Here is a 21,518-nt window from a genome sequence, read left to right on the forward strand (position 1 = left end):
TACAGGACGTTAAATGAAATGAAAATAAGTTTGTCCCAAGGGATGATCGATGTAGACGATATCTACTATTACAGACATTGATTCACAATACATGATACCAGATACAAGATCAACTGTGATCCACTTGGTCGCTCATGGCCAGCAAAGGTTGCTGGGGGCCTATTCTAACCTGAACCCCCATAAGGTGTTCGTGGTGATGCAACTTTGCATGGCACCCACAGGATGAAGCGATCGGGGAGCAGATATTGACCCAGGGTAAAGAAGTGTTGTTTTATGTCTGCAAAGTCACATTAAGTAAATGACCCGTGAATATCCGGGTTAGAATTGGTCTTCAACAACCCAGGCTTGTCTTTAGAGTCGACTAACGGGATCGGGTAGTCAGGCTCGCTGACTTCATTGATGCATGTGATCGTATTCCATGCTCATGCTATCAATCACTGGAACGTCGATCATTTACAGACCGCCGTCTTATAGCTGGAATATTGCTGAGTGCGGCGTTAAACAACAAACAAACAAACATGCAGTAAACACCAATTGGTATAATTCTCTGAGGCAAAAAAAAGTCATCTTCCGAAGTTGTTGGAGTTATAGATAAATAATTTATATAAAGACTACTTGACCTTTTGCATGTAAAATTCATTTTTTGCATAATGATAAACATTTACAAAAAGGATTGTGCTGCTCCTCCTTTGAGAGAGGGAAGCGCCACTTTGTAACTCCAGCGGAGGACACAGTGCAATTGCTTCGTGCATATGGATGTCGCATCTTGATGATCCTGAGTATAAAAGTTGAATGAGTTGCCATCACCACCTCTCATACAGTGGAAGTGTCACTATTGGCCAAGATATCCATTTCCTTGTCTGGAGCAATGTCGGGTGTATTATTACCCAAAATGTCATCAGGCTCCTTTGTCTTCTTGTCAGATGAAATGACGTCTTTGAATGTGTCCAAACTGGCGTCTCGGAAATCGGGGACTTTTTCAAACATCGACACCCGTTGCTCCTCAACAACTTCCATCTCCACCTGGTCCACGGCCCAGTACTGCAGCTCCCCCCGGGCCTGGGTGCCGAACACCACGATCCCCAGGACGCAGAATCCCGCACACACGTAAAACACGTTCCGCCATTCCTCCTGGCTTTTCTGTTTAGGGAGAGAAGAGTGAGTTGTGAAAGATGCTTTGAAACATACCACTGCGCCATTCATCAGTTGGATACGACTGGCAAGCCATGGGTGACATTGACAAAACGATCGTAGCAACAGGACTACGTCTACGTTATATGACGTCTACGTATCAAGAAGACAAATTCTGTGTTAATTGATGATATCAATAGGACTATGTATATCTTACATGATCGTAGCAATAGGACTAGGCATATGTTACATGATCGTAGCAATAGGACAACGCATATGTTAAAGGATCGCAGCAATAGGACTACGTATATCTTACAGGATCGTAGCAATGGGACTAAGTATTTGTTACAGGATCGCAGCAATGGGACTACGTATATCATACAGGATCGTAGCAATAGGACTACATATATTATACAGGATCGTAGCAATAGGACTACGTATTTGATACAGGATCGTAGCAATAGGACTACTTATATGATACAGGGTCGTAGCAATGGGACTAGGAATGTGTTACATGATATAGTATAGGACTACGTGAATGTTACATGGCCGTAGCAATAGTAGAACGTATGTGTTACATGATCGTAGTATAGGACTACGTATATGTTACATGATCGTAGCAATAGGACTACGTATATATTACAGGGTAGAAAAAAAGACACGTCAAATGACAGAGGAAGTTAGCCCGTCAGCAAAGAGGCAAGGTTAGGATATGTGGGATGAATCATCGCTCTGCTACTTAATGAAGTTTAATTGAGTTGAGAGAAAAAAAAAATATAGTCGTGATATGCATGGGAGTTCACCGAAGACTGTGTCGCCTGTGGCAGTAGTATATGGGCAGTCAGTTATAACTAACTCCCTTGCCTCGGGAAGATGCAGGTGAAAGACCCAGTCGATGAATGAGTTTAATTTTGCCCCTGAGAGCGAAATTTATACATATACTTTATACAATATCACATGCAGTTGTTACGTACAGACTTTAAGGGCCATTTTTTTCGATGCTAAGTTGAAATTTCAAGATACTAAGTTGAAATTTCAAGATAATAAGTTGAAATTTCAACTTATTATCTTGAAATTTCAACTTAATATCTTGAAGTTTCAACTTAGTATCTTGAAATTTCAAGATAGTATCGAACAGAATAAATAATTTAAAAAATGGCCCTGAAAGGCTTCCGTAGTTACGATAATAGTACTGACATGATTTGAGGTCTTGTTTGTCTGAATGGCTGAACTAAATATTGGACTTACATGAGGTGTGAGGGCACCTGCCAGAAGCGGCGCTACCATCCCTGGCAAGCTGGCGATTGTGTTAGAAATACCCACGAGGATACCAGCATGTCTGAAACATGAATGCCATTATTACTTCTTAAGAGAAAAGAGGTGGTCGGGTAGCCTAGTGGTCGCTCGTCACGCCGAAGACCCGTGGTCGATTTCCGACATGGGTACAATGTGTGAAGCCCATTTGTGGTGTCCCCCGCCGTGATATTGCTGGAATATTGCTAACAGCGGCATAAAACAAAACTCACACTCACTCTTGAGAGCAACTGGTACATACTTTGATTGTTTGTTGTTTAACGCTGCACTCAGAAATATTCCAGCAATAAGACGGCGGTCTGTAAATAATCGTGTCTGGACCAGACAATCCAGTTAATGGCCATGATCATAGATCTACGCAATTGGGATATGGTAATATGCATTAACCAAGTCAGCGAGCCTGACCACCCGATCCCGTTGTTCGCCTTACGACAACCATAGTCGCCTTTTACGTTGGATGGTTGGTTTGTTGTTTAACGCCGCACTCAGCAATATTCCAGCAATAAGACGGCGGTCTGTAAATAATCGAGTCTGAACCAGACAATCCAGTGATTAATATCATGAAAAGGACTTTAATATTGACACATATGCGACACGTAAGCCCTGTTTTCTTAACCTGCATCAATGATTGTAACGGGTAATATTGCATATCATCAATAACACTTCCTTTGCACAAAATACCAGCTGAGCTACAAATGTGACACTTCCATTTGGTGCAACGTGTCAAGAGTTAAAACAGACAGACCTACCTTGGAGCGAAATCGACAAAGTTGACGAGGTACCCGGCCGTTGAAACCCCCATAAACCACATGGCTATTGTCAGCAGAGCTATGGCGACGTAGCGGTGTTCGGCGTCCACGAACCCTGTTCCTAACAGACACACACCTGCTCCAAGAAACGCTGGAATTCAAAGGTGTGACTGAGTTGGGTTTAACGGTCTTTTGTTGGCTTTCAACATGGTCAGATATATTCTTAGTATAGCCTGTAGGCCAGGCGAAACAGTGTTTCGTGTCTTTATCGGCGTCCTACTCCGTCTTAGTACTAGGTGACCAAGTGACAAAGTGACAAAGCCTGACATCACAATCTCAAACCACGTCAGCTGGCACTTGCAACCTAATTGCACTGAAATTGTGGTGGTTCTTCTGAGATTCAATTTCATTGAATGCAGAATAAAATCATTGTAATCGCCAAAACGGTTCGGTTCATTCTTACTTCATACTTGGCCACAATTACAAGATGTGGAACACTTATTCTTTAATAGTTCCATTCTGAACTGGAGTCCCATCAGAAATGTCAATGATACTGACCAATACTTTGGAATAACCTCCGAGTTGCCGTGGTGCTGAGATATTTCTTTGACCGGAAGTAATCGGCCACCTGGCCAGTCAACACTGCGGAAACGGCCTGGCTGGCAAAGGTCATCGAAGACAGAAGGCCGTTCTTGATAAATGGAAGAAAGGATGCGCATAATGTCATTGGTTCTTTGTCACCTGCTGCTTTGGTGAGACCCACGAGCACGGGTATGGTGCTGACAAACCTAGAAACATAATCAGGGTGCATCTGGGATTCGAACCCATGACCATAGGTCACATCGATTGGGCCACCCGTGCTCCTGATGACGCTAACACACACTCACAACGTGTTTGAGGAATGTTCCACATTAGTTTTCAAGACCTTAAGACCCCCGAGGGGGGGGGGGGGGGGGGGGGGGGGGGGGGCTTTGCGTCAACATTAGAAGCCCATGTTCAGTGTGGACTGTTTCCGCAGGATCCGATAATGTGTCTGAACCTGGAACCACTTTTAAACTTGTCCTTTCTATACCGACTTAGGCTGTAACGTTACGTTTCGTAAGACACAATACCGATAATGTTGCAATACAATACACGACACACAAACACTATACAGTCGTGACATCAAGCAGCTATTTTCTTCACCAACGTGTCACCTGATTAAAACAAAGTGCAGTTGTATTTTAATAGGAAGACGGTATTTACAGATCGCATGGTAATAAGTATACTACCCAGAAATCCCCAGAATTGCAATTATTTAACTTGACAAGAATTACACTGCGGGTTATCAAGGAGAAAAGCCGTCAGGTCAAAAATTGACACACCAACATGAATTCCAAAATAATCTGTTTACATAGAAGTCTAATTGTCTGAAATGTCTCAACGCCCAGGCGAACCATGAACGTGTAGACACTACAGGAAGTTTTATTATGACTCAGGTCCACAGGAAACCCGTTGAATGGCCATCACCACCTCCAATGTTTCTAACAAAGACGATTCACCAACAAGTGTCACGATGACACTTCAGCGCACGGAAAAATCCAATACAAATCACGTGACCGGACGTTTCCCTTGTCTGTGAACAAATGGGCCTTTCGTAACACGAAAGCAATCCATGCACAGATACAGAGATTAGTTTAAGTTACTTTGAATTAATGATATCATATTTCAACCACGACTTTGAAAACTTTAGGATCGGTCAGGTAGCCTAGTGGTAAAAGCGTTCGCTCGTCACACCGAAGACCCGGGTTCGATTCCCGACATGGGTACAGTGTGTGAAGCCTATGATATTGCTGGAATATTGCTGAAAGCGGCGTAAAACCATACTCACTCACTCACTTGAAGACTTTAAGTTTATATCTTTAACCATGAAGGTGACCCTGCTGCTCTCCAAGGGATTAGATGTTAAACTATACAGTAATTGTAAACAGATGATAAACACGCAAATTGATATAAACTTCCGTGCAAAAGAAACAACCAATAACAAACGTCATGGTAACGTTACTAGGCTGAAAACAGTCCCGAAATACTGCAAGAAAAGTCCAAACAACAACTTTGTATCAAATACATCATCATCGATTAACCATTTTTTGTTTGCCTCATTTTCAGCCAACATCAAACATTGGTGTACACTTTCTTTTTGTCGGCAGTTAAGTTTTCAATGTTTTGAAACATTTTTAGTGAAAGTCATCATTTTTCAGACATATCTTTATCTAAATGTTTCAAACTTGTAGAGGACGATTTGTTTAAGATAAACGTATGTAATTTGTTCAATGGACAATGTAACATGTGATGAATCTCATCGCTGGCTTGTAAGGTACTAGATTGACCGCATGGATTCCTATGCACATGAACTCGTAAAGAAACTGATCTGCAAATATTGTAATTGACTTACGTCTCTGAAAATAAATATTTTAATAGAAACAAACAATTCAATTTAAATTGAAAAGGTGTCCCATTGAAATGAGAAATTCAGTCCTCAACCTGAGGAAAAATCTTGACTTGCTTCATATACGGCTGTTGCATTACTAGTGGAGCGGTTAAGGCTGGGTTTTAGTCACAATTGTGCACTTGGGGTTAAAAGCACCAAACTTGGCACACTTATACATTGAACCATTCTAAACATTTCTGGATATGGATCCACCTCAGCAGCGCCACCTGGTTATAGAAAATCCAAGATGGCCGTCAAAATGGTTAAAATCTCTTTCGATGTCCATTTATATACAATATATCATAATTATTTTGTTAATTTTAGTCATTTATGTAAATTTAATCGCAACAATAGTGTATATAATTCAAATCTAATATGCAACGCCCACTGGTGGCGAAGAAAATCCAAGATGGCCGCCAAAATGACTTAGCCTTAACCGCCCCACTAGAAAGTGAAGGCTGACGGAAGGGAAAATAATATAGTTCAAGGGGTGTGAGGCGGACTACTATTGTAAGACTGGTGAATGATAGGAGTTTCAACAGACATAGCGATAACACTGTTTTGGGACAACTACTCCCGAGTGAAGGTGGATTTTTCCTCTGATCATTTAAATGTTAACACAGATCATGCATATGCCTTGTACGTACCTCAGTTATATCAAAGTTCATCACTTCTTTAAGAAACAGAGGAGTGTTTGTGGTTAATGTGTATGCTATCCAGTTGAAACACACGTGTCCGATGACACACACCCACGTGGCCGGAGACATCAACATGGCGCCCCAAGGCGTCGGGTAACTCTGTAAACAAAGCAGTAATATCAAGCTCATCCTTTGTTTGTTTTTTTCTTTGTTATTTAACGCCACACCCAACGATATAAACGTTCTGATTAACAATAATACTCTCAGTCAGTACATTTTGCCATATGTTTGACATGTACTTCTTGTATGAATTGGAACATGTTATTGGTACACGTCCATGTTTTTGATGCGCAAACTGCTTTTCATGCTCTGGCATCAAAATATTTATACCATAATGCGTCGACCCGTGACGATCCGGGGTAGAATAGGTCTTCATCAACCCATGCTTGCCATAAAAGCATGTCGTAGGATGCGACTAACGGGACCGGGTGGTCAGGATCATTGACTTGGTTCATGCATGTCATCGTATCCCAAATGCGTGGATCGATGCTCATGATGTCAATCACTGGATTGTCTGGTCCAAACTCGATCATTTACAGACCGCTGTCATATAGCTGTAAGATTGCTTAATGCGGCGTTAACAACAAACAAACAAACACAAAAACCATAATGTGTCCCAGGTTTGTTTTGGAGAACAATTTACTTGTCTTCGCATATGTTTGGGACAGGTGACATCGGTGTGGCAGGATACGCTCACTATTTCGCGAACACCCAGTAGAAGGCATGCACCACTTCGGGCTTTCATCCCACATCAGTCTTGATACCTCATGATATAACTGAAATACTGTTCAATGTGTGTTCAACTCTCTCATCGTATTGCGCGGTACTGCAACCGTTAAACGTATGTTTTGTGTGTCATTTAACTCCGCACTCAGCAATATTCCAGCTATATGACGGCGGTCTGTAAATAATCGACTCTGGACCAGACAATCCAGTGATTGGCATCATGCGCATCGATCTACACAACTATGCGTCAACTAAGTCACCGAGCCTGACCTTTAGTCGCCTCTTACGACAAGCATGGATTGCTGAAGGTAAAGCCTTACCCGGATGTTCACGGGCATAAGTTCATCCTTCTCAGATAGTCACAGACCCGTGAAGATTCCGGGCTAGAATAGGTCTTCAGCAACCCATACTTGCCGTAAAGGGTGACTACGCTTGTCGTAAAGGCGACTAACGGGATCGGGTGGTCAGGCTCGCTGACTTGGTTGATGCATGTCATCAATCCCAATTGCGTGGATCGATGCCCATGATATTAATCACTGGATTGTCTGGTCCAGACTCGATTATTTACAGACCGCCGTCATATAGCTGGAATATTGCTGAGTGCGGCGTTAAAGCGTTAGCTTACCGCCTTGGTCTCCCCAATACTCATTGTGATGTAGTTCTTCTCCTGCTGAGAGATCCAAGGATGTTGAGACGGGGTGCTGGCGACGGTGTAGTACCACACCCCACACCATATCACCGATATACCACCTATAGGGAATACGTGACTGGGGTTATTGCTTCATAATCACATAAGACAACAATCAGTGGAAGTTTTAGATTTGAAAACTATTCTTGTTGTATAATTCATCATAAACTTGAACACGTAGTTAAATAGTCACGTACGGCACTACGAAACTACTGTTTGTTTGTTTGTTTGTTTGTTTGTTGTTTTACGCCGCATTCAGCAATGTTCTAGCTATATGACGGCGGTCTGTAAATAATCAAGTCCGGACCAGACAATCCAGTGACCCAATGGGATACGATGACATGCATCAACCAAGACAGCGAATCTGACCACCGATCCCGTTAGTGGCCTCTTACGACAAGCATAGTCGCCTTTTACGACAAGCATGGGTTGCTGAAGACCCATTCTACCGCGGATCTTCACGGGTGGTTTTCAAAGAAGAATATGATTATTGTGTAATACAAATACGATTGATGATGAAGTCCATGTTATATTTAAATGTTACCCCAAAAATATAGATCATTGTAATTTTTATTCATTGTTTTTCGCATGTGCGTATGCCATACATTCGTTGTAGAAAATCTTATGAGGTTTTGTAAAGAGCACAATTATTTCCAGGATTGGTCATTCAGTGTCAGTTATCGATATTTCTCTATTTCTGATATTTTTTTACGTTTTACGTACTATAGCCAGTGTCAGTATCGCAAGTGGCCTTGAATACAATAAAATATACTGAATAATGCTGTTTATGCGCTTTCAGACGTATACTTAGACAATGACCATTAATATGTTGCTTACTGTCTCCTGTATCGCTTGTGGACGTTGTACAGTTGTACATCTTATTCCAACACACCTACCCTAAAAGCATAATCTAAAATATTTCTAAATGACTTTCCATAAGAATAACAAATATCTGCTGAAAACAACCCATTGTACAGTTTCCGACAATATAATGAGCATGTGTTTATGAATCACTTTCAAATACTAGGTGTTCGCTTTAGGTTACACCCGCCACAAACACATGCAAAGACAACTGTCATGAAAAAAAACATGGGAACATATGGTACAAGTCAAAATAGGGAACTGCATTGGATATCATTTTTGCCACTGATGCGTCAGAGTAGGAAACGTCCTCCACATGTCTACCCTAAAACGTATTGATGGTTTTACTGATGTCTTGAATGTTGTAACCCTGATAAACTGCTTTTGAGCAAAAGTTATATGACGCTCTTTAAAATATTCACAGAAAAAGCATGTTCGATTGTACCTCAACAGTTGTGAAAATGTAGACACCCAATGGCTGGAGCTGCTGGAATATTGCTCGACAAAAAGGGAATGTTTACTATCTAAAAGTTGAAGTCATCCCTCTTGTCATATAGTCTTGTGAATAGCTTTTTGATTCTCAAACTCGATGCAAAGATGGGCTTAGATTGTATTTTTATATTATTTGTAGCCCAGGTGGGTAAATCAGTGGAAACGAATTGACTACTTGACCATTATTGATCTACATGTCAGACCATCGACACATCTAAAGCCATATAGAACGTTAAACCTCTTGACTAAATTCCCTTCTTTTGATTTTGCTGTCTCATATGGACAACGAAATAGATCAGAAAGAAGGGGAACACAATTGGTGCCTATGGGGATGCCTACTTCTTCTGAAAACGTCCTATCACTAAATTTCACATCTGCGTCATCAGTGAGTAAGTCCAGCATTTCACAAATTGTTTTCTCAGTAAACGTTAACATTTACTTTCATTTTTGACACATTATCCTGAACTTTTTGACACAGACATGTAACTTAGCCTTTGGGTACCAGGTTTGGTGACAAATGCCCGATGGAGCCGCGTGCGATAGTAGTGTATGAAGTTGAAGGTGAGGTGAAATGGGGTTTAACGTGGCGTCCAAGATTATTGCACTTATATAGCGACATGCATGCACGTGTGTGTGTGTGGCTGCTTGAACTAGTCTGGACTGATGCCGATTTATAGTGCTGTACATGAATACCCTAATCAGACACAGTATACTGACTACGAGCCGACCAGTCCTTGTTTTAGCCGCTTAATGCCGAGTGCCAGACAGGGTAACAACAAGAACCATTTTTTAAAGTATTTTGGTATGACGCGGCTGGGGATGGGACCCCGGACCTTCCGCTCTCCGGGCGGACGCTGTACCATTCGACCACGGAGGCGATCTGTATGAAGTTGAAATTGTTATGAAACTCGGTTGTTTCTGAGATGACAAAACTGTAAGCACATTCCTTGAGGTTTTGAGAATCCACATGGTAGATTCATTCCTCTTGTCTGAAATATGTTCTGCGATTGGTATAATCAATTAACATTTAAAACAAAGAACAAACAAATTATAAAAAGAAACCAAAAGAAACAACGGTCCGATGTTACCTGATAAATAGAACATGGACGCCCATCCATTGTCGAAACCGTACTTGCACAGATAACCAGACATGGCGAAGACTGCGATACTCCCGATCTTAGGACCTGTGTAAGTAATTAGTGATCAAACTCAATACACAAGTTCCCTACCATAACAACAGTATCACAATAACACAACGCCAGTTATGTAGACACAATGCGAAGGAAATTATATAGAGTATACTCACCGCCAACAGATACCTTAAGAAGAGATGTTTCCAGCGTGAACCAATTAATGACAATACTAACACGTCAAGTTTCACTGATGTCTTTCTTCTTATCACGATTGCTGCACGTAATTGTTGTTGCTGTTTATTCTCTCCTATTAATCCTCCACCTACCATATGTATTCTGTACAATGTTCCTCAGTCAGTCTTGCTTGACAACGGTATAAGGATCTATACCGAAACATCGCTTTTTACAGTATTAAAGAAGTTGTTATCCATAAATTGTGTCTACTTTGTCATCCGTCAACTTCTAAGTAATGCCTATCAAACAATTCATCTTTCGGGATATGTTTTACATTTATACCAAATAAGCGGATGCAGTGTTTTTTTTATGTTCTTGATAAATTCCCACATTCACACGATGACTTACATACGTGCAGAATACACGACAATCGACAGCATATTCATCCTTCAAGGACATGTGCTTAAGTACCTCTCAAAAGGAAATAGGAAGTTCTATTGTTTAGTTGTAGGCCTACGAAAAGCTTTTGATTGTATGAATAGAAATCTACTATGTTTCGTCATGATGAGGAAATGTATTCACGTACATAACAGAATATTTCAGCGCAATCAGTGTTAGGCAGGGCAAGGATTTAGGGCCTTTGTTATTTTCACTATTCATTGTATAATTATAAGAATAACTTTCAAAATTTGAGTTGAGAGGGACCTTTGTCGGTTACGATTTTCTGGATATAGTTCTGTTATGTATGGGGGCGGTCGGGTAGCCTAATGGTTAAAGCGTTCGCTCGTCACGCCGAAGACCCGGGTTCGATTCCCGACATGGGTACAATGTTTGAAGCCCATTTCTGGTGTCCCCCGCCGTGATATTGCTGGAATGTTGCTAAAAGCGGCGTAAAACCATACTCACTCACTCAATCTGTTATGTATGGTGGCCGAGAGGTGACATCGCTTTATCGACTAAAATTACGGTCACGAGAAAGTGATAACACGAGACGAGAAAGCGATAACACGAGACGAGAAAGCGATAACACGAGACGAGAAAGGGATAGATTCTGATTTAATTAAATGTTCAAAACCACCAACTGTGGTACAAGAGTACTAATAAGTATGTATATTTAACATTAGATGACAAGGAACAATTTAAAATATAGCATACATACATTACATGTTTAAATAAACATAAGATAAAGGGTTTTTTAACTCATGCATTAGTATAGTGGTAAATTTACATAGTTACATAGTTTTAAGTGCAGTTGTTGGAAAATAGTCTTCCTGATGTATTGGTATTAGGAATAATATTCAGGTGAGTAAGTGACTGAGTATGTGTGTGTGTGTGTGTGTGTGTGTGTGTGTGTGTGTGTGTGTGTGTGTGTGTGTGTGTGTGTGTGTGTGTGTGTGTGTGTGTGTTAGAGACAATACACTAAAATATAAAATCAAAAAGTGTTTATAGGGAGAGATTGGCAACATTTTGTAGTGGATACGTTTGTTACCCATGGATACATATAAGTATCTCCTTTGCATACACGCTTTGAGTCTTTGAGTCTTTGCGTTTAATTTGTATTGTACTACACCATTAAGCGAGATACTGTCTCTAGGAAACATAACCACCACCAATGCCAACAACAAAACTTAACATATCTATTTTTCCTGACATAGGTTAGGTTATAAAAAGTAGAATACATTCTCTTGCGACAGAGCCTCGTTTTCAACTACATCATGCGCAGAGAGAACGGAATTATGGCAAATATCGCTTTCTGGCTCTATCGCTATCTCGTCTCGTGATATTGCTTTCTCCCCTTGTGCTATCGCTTATCGCTTTCTTGCGATAAAGCGATGTCCCCTCTCGACCACCATAGTTATTTTATACCGATGACCTCGTCGACTGCGTGATAGGCTTCTAAACAATGATGCATGTTTGTTACAAAGAAATGTTGGTCACTTAATGTGCGAGAGCTTCTACTTGTCTTTTGATTTGGATATTCACGATATGTTGGTTATGTGACATAAATAATTGAGAATGGTTTAATGCAGTCTCAGAGATCTTACATTAACTATTGTAGAAGTTGGTTGGTTTAACGCCGCGCTCAGCAATATTCCACCTATATGACGGCGGTCTGTAAAATTATCGAGTCTGGACCAGACAATCCAGTCATTAATATATCATGAGCATCGATCCACGCAATTGGGATCGATGACATGCATTAACCAAGTCAGCGAGCCTGACCACCCGATCCCGTTAGTCGCCTTTTACGGCAAGCATAGTCACCTTTTAAGGCAAGCTTGGGTTGCTGAAGACCTTTTCTACCCCGGAATCTTCCCCGGAATCTTTAAAAAACAAGCATTTTACAAATGAAAGATGATGTTGTTAAGATATTACCTGCATAGGCAACAGCTAACAGTTTTGTCCTCTCTAATGGCGGCGCCCACTTCCCCCACATTGTGTGCATGGAGAATAAGTAAACGCCCTTGAGAAAGTGAGAAAGACATTGTCATATTTGTTTTTAAATTACATAAAATACGTCAGAATAAGTATGGAAATGTAAATTCGTCAAAAATCTGAAGACCTATAGAATAACACATATACCACCACGGCTTACAACGAACCTGGTACAGTATTAACGTTAAAAATGACAAATATACCAAGCTAAGAGACCCGTGAAGATCTGGGTAGAATTGATCTTCAGCAACCCATGCTTGCCGTAAAAGGCGACTTTGCTTGTCGTAAGAGACGTCTAACGGGATCGGGCGGTCAGACTTATTGACTTGGTTGATGCGTGTCATCGTATCTCAGTTGCGTGGATCGATGCTCATGATGTCAGTCACTGGATTATCTGGACCCGGCTACATTATTTACAGACCGCCGTCATATAGCTGGAATATTGCTGAGTGGGGCGTTAAACAACAAACAAACAAAACAAACACCAAACAGACAAACCAAGCTAAGATAATGGTGACTGCAGAAACTGACATTTGTGACGTCAACAATCTCCGTAGGACACAGATAGGAAACGGACTGCAGGTCTTTCCCACTCACCTTTAGCTGTTAAACACTATCCTAAACGTAACATGTTTGGAACCAAAGTGCGTCAAAATTATGGGACAAGGAATGTGATTAGATTTGTGTTGAAGGTCTAGACACATGTTTTACAGTGTTTGCAAAAGGCGACTTAATGGATAGGGTGGTCAGGCTCAGTTAATGTCGTTGATAGCGTGTCATCGTACCCCGACTTTGTGAATTGCCAATCATAAGATCAATCACTGGATTGTCTGGTCCAGACTCGAATATTTACAGGCCGCCGTCATATAGCTGGAATCGTGTTGGGTTCATCCAGCATTATATTTGTATGATATACATTGTAAATGAAATCTCTCACGCACTCACGCACTCACGCACTCACGCACTCACGCACTCACTCACTCTTGTCGCATGCTTCTCTTTCGACATATTTGAAATAATGTAATTTTAATGAAATAAGAGATAAAATGTACTTGCCAAACGTATGATAAACGGAAAGTTTACCTGTGAAATGCCAACAAGCCCACGTAGGACATACACAAGATATTTTGAAGTCCGGGCTCCGATTGGAAGAAGCAGAGAAGCGATCGAGCCAATCAGCATCCCGAAAAACATGACGTTTTTCCCGCCATGTCTTCCAGCCAACCAGCCCCCTGGGATTTGTATTACCATGTAACCATAGAAATAGGCGCTGAGCATTCCAGACTGTTCCGCCTTGGACCAATAGAATTCAGCATGCTAAAATGGACAGTTTACAAAGTTGTTAGAATTACATTTTGTTTAGAAATAAAGAATTTGAATTTAAACCTTAGTTTCAATGCACTCGATTAATAAATATTAACATAAATACAACATAAAACTAATTGTGGCACATCTATCATTAATACTTTTTTTCTTTTAAAATGATTAACAAAATATCAGGGGTTGGGGGTAGGGGAGGCTTGTTAGAGGGTTTATATAGAGGATCGACAGTGACTTGGAATCAAATAAATATTTCAAACAGAAAGCAACCACATATATCAGATAGATGTTTTCACAAAGAACTGTAAGTTAGGATGAATGAGCATGGATCCAAACAGTCGTTTCGACTTCGCGAGGATCAAGGTGTCCGTGCTTTAAGTACCAGTACCTCAGTAGATAAGGACGAACTGTTAGCTGGGTCGCTGTTGTTGCTGTCGGTGTCGTTGACCATGCACACAATAGCCACGCTGAGACCAGCCCTGCCGGATTCTACCATGATTCCCCCGAAACACCCCATCAGTGCCAACAACCATCTTTGGGAACAGCCGCTAGATCCTGTATGACAAGGAAACAGATGCTCAACACGAGGAATGCATTATTATTCAGTACTGGCCTCTGTATATTGCTTTCCTTGCCACCATTGACACTCTGTTCCTACCCTACAGCCTAGCCCCGCCCTAGTGGACGTCGGAACCTACACCTATCCTACAGCCTAGCCCCGCCCGTGTGGACGTCAGACACTGCACCTACCCTGCAGCCCCGCCCTAGTGGACGTCAGACACACTGCATCTATCCTGCATCTCCGCCCCGCCATAGTGATCGTCAGACACTGCACCTACCCTGCAGCCTCGCCCCGCCCTAGTGGACGTCAGGCACACTGCATCTATCCTGCATCTCCGCCCCGCCCCAGTGATCGTCAGACACTGCACCTACCCTGCATCCTCGCCCCGCCCTAGTGGACGTCAGGCACACTGCATCTATCCTGAAGCTCCGCCCCGCCCCAGTGGACGCCAGACACTACACCTACCCCGCAGCCTCGTCCTAGTGGACGTCAGACACTGCACTTACCCTGCAGTCTTACCTCACCTTAGTGGACGTAAGACACTGCACCTACCCTGCTGTCTAGCCTCACCCCAGTGGACGTCAGACACTGCACCTACCCTGCAGCCCTGCCCCAGTGGACGTCAGACACTGCACCTACCCTGCAGCCCCACCCTAGCGGACGCCAGACACTGAACCTACCCTGCTCTCTAACCTAACCTTAGTGTGCGTAAGACACTGCACCTACCCTGCAGCCCCGCCCTAGCGGACGCCAGACACTGTACCTACCCTGCTGTCTAGCCTCACCCTAGTGGACGTCAGACACACTGCATCTATCCTGCAGCTCTGCCCCGCCATAGTGATCGTCAGACACACTGCACCTACCCTGCAGCCTCGCCCCAGTGGACGTCAGACACACTGTACCTGTCCTGCATCTCCGCCTCTCCCCAGTAGACGTTAGACACTGCACCTACTCTGCAGCCCCACCCTAGCAGACGCTAGACACTGCACCTTCCCTGCAGCCTAACCCCACCTTAGTGGACGTCAGACACACTGCACTTATCCTGCAGCTCCGCCCCGCCCCAGTAGACGTTAGACACTGCACCTACTCTGCAGCCTAACCCCACCTTAGTGGACGTCAGACACTGCACCTATCCTGCAGCTCCGCCCCGCCCCATTAGACGTTAGACACTGCACCTACTCTGCAGCCCCGCCCTAGCGGACGTCAGACACTGCACCTACCCTGCAGCCTTACCCCACTCTAGTGGACGTCAGACACTGCACCTACCCTACAGCCTAGCCCGCCCTAGTGGACGTCAGTCACACTGCATCTATTCTGCAGCTCCGCCCCGCCCTAGTGATCGTCAGACACTGCACCTACCCTGCAGCCTCGCCCCGCCCTAGTGGACGTCAGACACACTGCATCTATCCTGCACCTCTGCCCCGCCCTAGTGATCGTCAGACACAACACCTACCCTGCAGCCTCGCCCCGCCCTAGTGGACGTCAGACACACTGCATCTATCCTGCAGCTCCGCCCCGCCCGAGTGGACGCCAGACACTACACCTACCCTGCAGCCTAGTCCTAAAGGACGTCAGACATTGCACCTATCCTGCTTTTCCGCTCTAGTGGACGTCAGACATTGCACCTACCCTGCTGCCTAGCCCCGCCCTAGTGGACGTCAGGCACTGTACCTACCCAGCAGGGCCGCCCCGCCCTAGTGGTCGCCAGATACAGCAACTACCCTGCAGCCCCGCCCTAGTGGACGTCAGACACTGCACTTACCCTGCAGCCTTACCTCACCTTAGTGGACGTAAGACACTGCACCTACCCTGCTGTCTGGCCTCACCCCATTTGACGACAGACACTGCACCAACTCTGCAGCCCTGCCCCAGTGGACGTCAGACACTGCACCTACCCTGCTCTCTAGCCTCACCCTAGTGGACGTCAGACACACTGCATCTATCCTGCAGCTCTGCCCCGCCATAGTGATCGTCAGACACACTGCACCTACCCTGCAGCCTCGCCCCAGTGGACGTCAGACACACTGTACCTATCCTGCAGCTCCGCCTCTCCCCAGTAGACGTTAGACACTGCACCTACTCTGCAGCCCCACCCTAGCAGACGCTAGACACTGCACCTTCCCTGCAGCCTAACCCCACCTTAGTGGACGTCAGACACACTGCACTTATCCTGCAGCTCCGCCCCGCCCCAGTAGACGTTAGACACTGCACCTACTCTGCAGCCTAACCCCACCTTAGTGGACGTCAGACACTGCACCTATCCTGCAGCTCCGCCCCGCCCCAGTAGACGTTAGACACTGCACCTACTCTGCAGCCCCGCCCTAGCGGACGTCAGACACTGCACCTACCCTGCAGCCTTACCCCACTCTAGTGGACGTCAGACACTGCACCTACCCTACAGCCTAGCCCGCCCTAGTGGACGTCAGTCACACTGCATCTATTCTGCAGCTCCGCCCCGCCCTAGTGATCGTCAGACACAACACCTACCCTGCAGCCTCGCCCCGCCCTAGTGGACGTCAGACACACTGCATCTATCCTGCAGCTCCGCCCCGCCCGAGTGGACGCCAGACACTACACCTACCCTGCAGCCTAGTCCTAAAGGACGTCAGACATTGCACCTATCCTGCTTTTCCGCTCTAGTGGACGTCAGACATTGCACCTACCCTGCTGCCTAGCCCCGCCCTAGTGGACGTCAGGCACTGTACCTACCCAGCAGGGCCGCCCCGCCCTAGTGGTCGCCAGATACAGCAACTACCCTGCAGCCCCGCCCTAGTGGACGTCAGACACTGCACTTACCCTGCAGCCTTACCTCACCTTAGTGGACGTAAGACACTGCACCTACCCTGCTGTCTAGCCTCACCCCATTTGACGACAGACACTGCACCAACTCTGCAGCCCTGCCCCAGTGGACGTCAGACACTGCACCTACCCTGCTCTCTAGCCTCACCCTAGTGGACGTCAGACACACTGCATCTATCCTGCAGCTCTGCCCCGCCATAGTGATCGTCAGACACACTGCACCTACCCTGCAGCCTCGCCCCAGTGGACGTCAGACACACTGTATCTATCCTGCAGCTCTGCCCCGCCATAGTGATCGTCAGACACCCTGCACCTACCCTGCAGCCTCGCCCCAGTGGACGTCAGACACACTGTACCTATCCTGCAGCTCCGCCTCTCCCCAGTAGACGTTAGAAACTGCACCTACCCTGCTGTCTAGCCTCAACCCAGTGGACGTAAGACACTGCACTTACCCTGCTGTCTAGCCTCACCCCAGTGGACGTCAGACATTTGCACCTACCCTGCAGCCTAGTCCTGCCCTCCTCCTCTTCAGCCTCCGATGGGCTATAGGTCACTGACCCCGTGTGGTCAGTATCAGGAACAGTTCCATTCCCCCCGGTACCACAGTCCATCTCACTCATGAGGCCCGTAACTAAAAATAGCAACAGCGTATCTTTAGTGTAGTCTCATCCACATATAAAGCCATTAATATTCCCTCAAAGCGATAACGTCAATAAGGTTGAGTGCGTGAATTAGGGTAGGATGGAGGGAGGGAGGAAGGGTTTTGGGAGCAAATAGGATTTAAGACATATTCCAATGTGAACACGGCGGATAAAGAATCTACACACGCTTTTTCCTTTAGGACGCTTTTCAAAAACACATAACGAGTTAACCAGAACGCCATTTAATACCAAATAATGAGAAAAGGAAACTGTTTAAAAAGTCATAATACCTTCCTTTGTGTTGTTTCATTCATGTTAGTTAAGTTTCATATGTCGTCATGACACACAACACACCACTATTTTGCATCCCGTACGGAGCTACAAGTTTTAAGTGCTGCGTTGTTCAGTGAATCACGACACTGCGCTGTTAAACGCTCCGATAAAACAACGCCATTTCCGCTTGGCAATTATGAAACAATTTTTGATTGAGAAATACCTGTTACCCCGCTAGGTACTACAGTAAACTACGGTTATAACGAACACGCTTATAACGAACTGACGGATATAACGAACTTACTTTCTGGTCCCGACTAGTTGCTGTAGTTATGCTGTATATATGCTTATAACGAACTACGGCTATAACGAACTAAAATTTGTAGTCCCGTTCGTTATAACCGTAGTTTACTTAATACATACCATTGCTCTAGCGCATGGCAGTCTGTCCTGTTCTTCTTGCCCTACAGTGATCACATGGAATGTTCATTCACATACAGAGGGTACAACCAACTAACATATATCAATGTACTATTTCTATTGATCCCCGTCGCACGTGACACATTACTACTGCAATAATTGATCATAAAGGACAGCGTTTTTTGTTGGTGTGCGTTTAGCCTTGTAGAACAGAAACTATACCCCACGTCCGTAAGCAGGATCTAGATTAAGCGTAAGCTGAAAAGCAAATGCACAGAGGCAGTATGGGTTCGATTCGCTAACAAAACATATAGAAATATGTCTGACCTCATATAAAAAAACCTCGTATTATTAAACATACTGTGGCACAATGGGGCGGAAATATTTCCCTGTTTCAAAACGAAGAGTTTAGTGAGTAGCGATAGGTGTCATCTTGACTTTGGGAACTGGGTCACTGGGCCCCTGTTGTGCTTCCAAAGTCTTTAGACGTTATCTGGGTACAGTATAACACAAATAACATACCTCAATGGCGGCCGTGATCAATGTGACGGCTGGTGCTTTGTGTCCACCGTGTAATGATACGGTAATGTGTATACGGTTATTCCTGATGGGGCGATTAGTATGTCGAGACACGAGCCTTCGCTTCAGTTCAGCTCAGCTAACAAAGAACGGGACTGGGAGTGAGGATACACTTCTCGGACACTGTTTCAATTCCAGTATCGGACTACTTGCCCTTGCGCACTGATCCAAAGGTACTAGGGCTTCACTTGGTGCATGTGCAAGTTCTTAGAAACAATTGCACTATGTCAAATGCATAGTTGTAATTAGAGAATCTTTGTGTTTATTGTGTCAGGTAGTTCATGTATTATGTGTTTTAGGGGATATGTGGTTTTATTTAAGCTTGGAAATATTTGTATTTGTGAAGAGAACTTTTCTGTTTACTGTTACGAGAAGTGTTGTATTCACTGTTACGAGAAGGGTTGTGTCCAGTGTTAAGATAATGGGTGTGTTTAATGTGGTAAGAGAATAAGTGTATATGTTGAGTTGAGGGAAGCTTTGTTATTTCTGGACGATCCGTCTTATAAAAAGTTACACATTACATGGAAACAGCACTAAAATGGTTAGCAATTACCATATTTAGGATTCTATAATCAAGATTTTGTCCCGGGTTTGGGAACTTGATTATACCTTAATAAGAAGAAGAGGAACGATTACAGTCAAGCAGTTTACTGTCAGTGGTGTTGTGTGTTATAATACAAAATACAAGAGACATAATAGCAATACATGGTACATAGAATGATAATAGTATGAATACATGAAACATATAGAATAATGATAGAACGATCGAATAAGCAACGGTTATAATACTTGAGGGGGGAAAGCTGGAAAGGTAGGGGATATAGCTATAAGTAGAGCTAAGCACACTTTCATGTCTAGAGAGAGCATTACATCCTGACACCAACATTATGACCTGTGACTGCCTTTGTAAGTAACGTCACTATAAATACGCTTGGCTTATTACGTCCGAAGTGAGACACGCTATTTACTAAATGTAGATAGACATATACGCGATAAACGATAATAACAATAACCTCAAACCAAGTATAATAAAACATGTAGATGTAGGATATGAACGATATTGATAATCATAATAGTATCATTTGCACGGAGATGACTTATCACGATGTTAGATTTGATTTCTAAGTTCATCAATGCTTTGTCATCGTTTGTATCAAAATATGATAAAGTAACAGTTTCTGTGACGGCCGAACATTAGATATACAGACTAACTGTCTGTGTCTTTATCGTTCAACATACCGCCCGATTAACGTTACTTCCATGACACTTATTTGATACATATTGTATTCTGATACCGTGTATATTCGGATATTGATAATGGGAAATCATATTCAATTAATAGGTAAGTACTGCTCATTAACGGACACATGTGGTGCTAAACACATTTCATAAAACATACAAAGTATAGTAAACATCTATTCATAATACATACAAGTTCTGGTAAACAAATATCTAAAACACACACGTTATTGTGTATGATCTTTCATACGTACATAGGTAATAATGAACGCTTCATTATTTTAACATACAAGGGACCCGTGCACATGCACAGTTCAAATATGTCTCCACAATCTTACATTAGCTTGTTAGAGTTAACCATCTATAGAAACACAGACTATATAGAATATATCACACACATATATATAATATAGGACCAAATGTATCAAATAATAAAGTGTTTCTTACCTTAATAAGAAGAAGAGGAACGATTACAGTCAAGCAGTTTACTGTCAGTGGTGTTGTGTACTGACCAGTGGAGATGCTTGACTTTTATAGTAATCGCCTCGTATATTTTGACTTTGAGTGATTCCCTAGTCAATGAATTGTGCATTGTCTTCATCTAGTTCTTGACCGACGGACGATACGTCACGAGGTAGTGATGTTGTATTATTACATAATAATAACTTCTACGCCGGCGCGACTACGGCCTCTGGACAATAGAATTCACTCAGCGCGATGGGTTTGATGGATACGTCCATCTTACATCACTGTAGCCTGCTATGTAGCTGTCAGTGTTCAGTGTGACACGTGAACGTCTACAAGATTTAATTG

At 43.6% G+C, this 21,518-nt stretch overlaps 1 protein-coding gene across 3 annotated transcripts; it reads right to left on the reverse strand.

Moving 5' to 3' along the window:
• Positions 1 to 769: 769 nt before the first annotated feature.
• On the reverse strand, positions 770 to 19,596 carry LOC139471254 (uncharacterized transporter slc-17.2-like). 3 transcript variants are annotated; one of them, XM_071253549.1, is made up of 12 exons: positions 19,410 to 19,595; positions 18,053 to 18,184; positions 14,581 to 14,747; positions 13,956 to 14,189; positions 12,813 to 12,900; positions 10,218 to 10,313; positions 7,714 to 7,838; positions 6,312 to 6,461; positions 3,753 to 3,885; positions 3,195 to 3,345; positions 2,380 to 2,470; positions 770 to 1,140 (listed from the first exon to the last, which is right to left on the reverse strand). In XM_071253549.1, the coding sequence occupies exons 2-12, from the start codon at positions 18,171 to 18,173 to the stop codon at positions 814 to 816; spliced, it is 1,683 nt and encodes a 560-aa protein (XP_071109650.1). In that variant the 5' UTR covers positions 18,174 to 18,184; positions 19,410 to 19,595; the 3' UTR covers positions 770 to 813. The 3 variants fall into 3 exon arrangements, with proteins under 3 accessions (XP_071109650.1, XP_071109651.1, XP_071109652.1); XM_071253550.1 differs by lacking the exon at positions 18,053 to 18,184 and having other exon boundaries at positions 19,410 to 19,596; XM_071253551.1 differs by lacking the exons at positions 18,053 to 18,184; positions 19,410 to 19,595 and adding an exon at positions 18,891 to 18,926.
• Positions 19,597 to 21,518: the final 1,922 nt, after the last annotated feature.

This window comes from Haliotis cracherodii, unplaced genomic scaffold, assembly GCF_022045235.1.
Source record: "Haliotis cracherodii isolate W230 unplaced genomic scaffold, xgHalCrac1.p SCAF_22, whole genome shotgun sequence".
Taxonomy (NCBI): Eukaryota; Metazoa; Mollusca; class Gastropoda; order Lepetellida; family Haliotidae; genus Haliotis; species Haliotis cracherodii.

Coding starts and splice junctions, on each gene's coding strand:
- LOC139471254 (XM_071253549.1), bottom strand. CDS start 18,173: ATGAGTGAGATGGACTGTGGTACCGGGGGGAATGGAACTGTTCCTGAT. Junction 12,901..13,955: donor GGCTTGTTGGCATTTCACAG/GTAAACTTTCCG, acceptor CACTTTCTCAAG/GGCGTTTACTTATTCTCCAT. Junction 3,886..6,311: donor TGAACTTTGATATAACTGAG/GTACGTACAAGG, acceptor CCATTTATCAAG/AACGGCCTTCTGTCTTCGAT.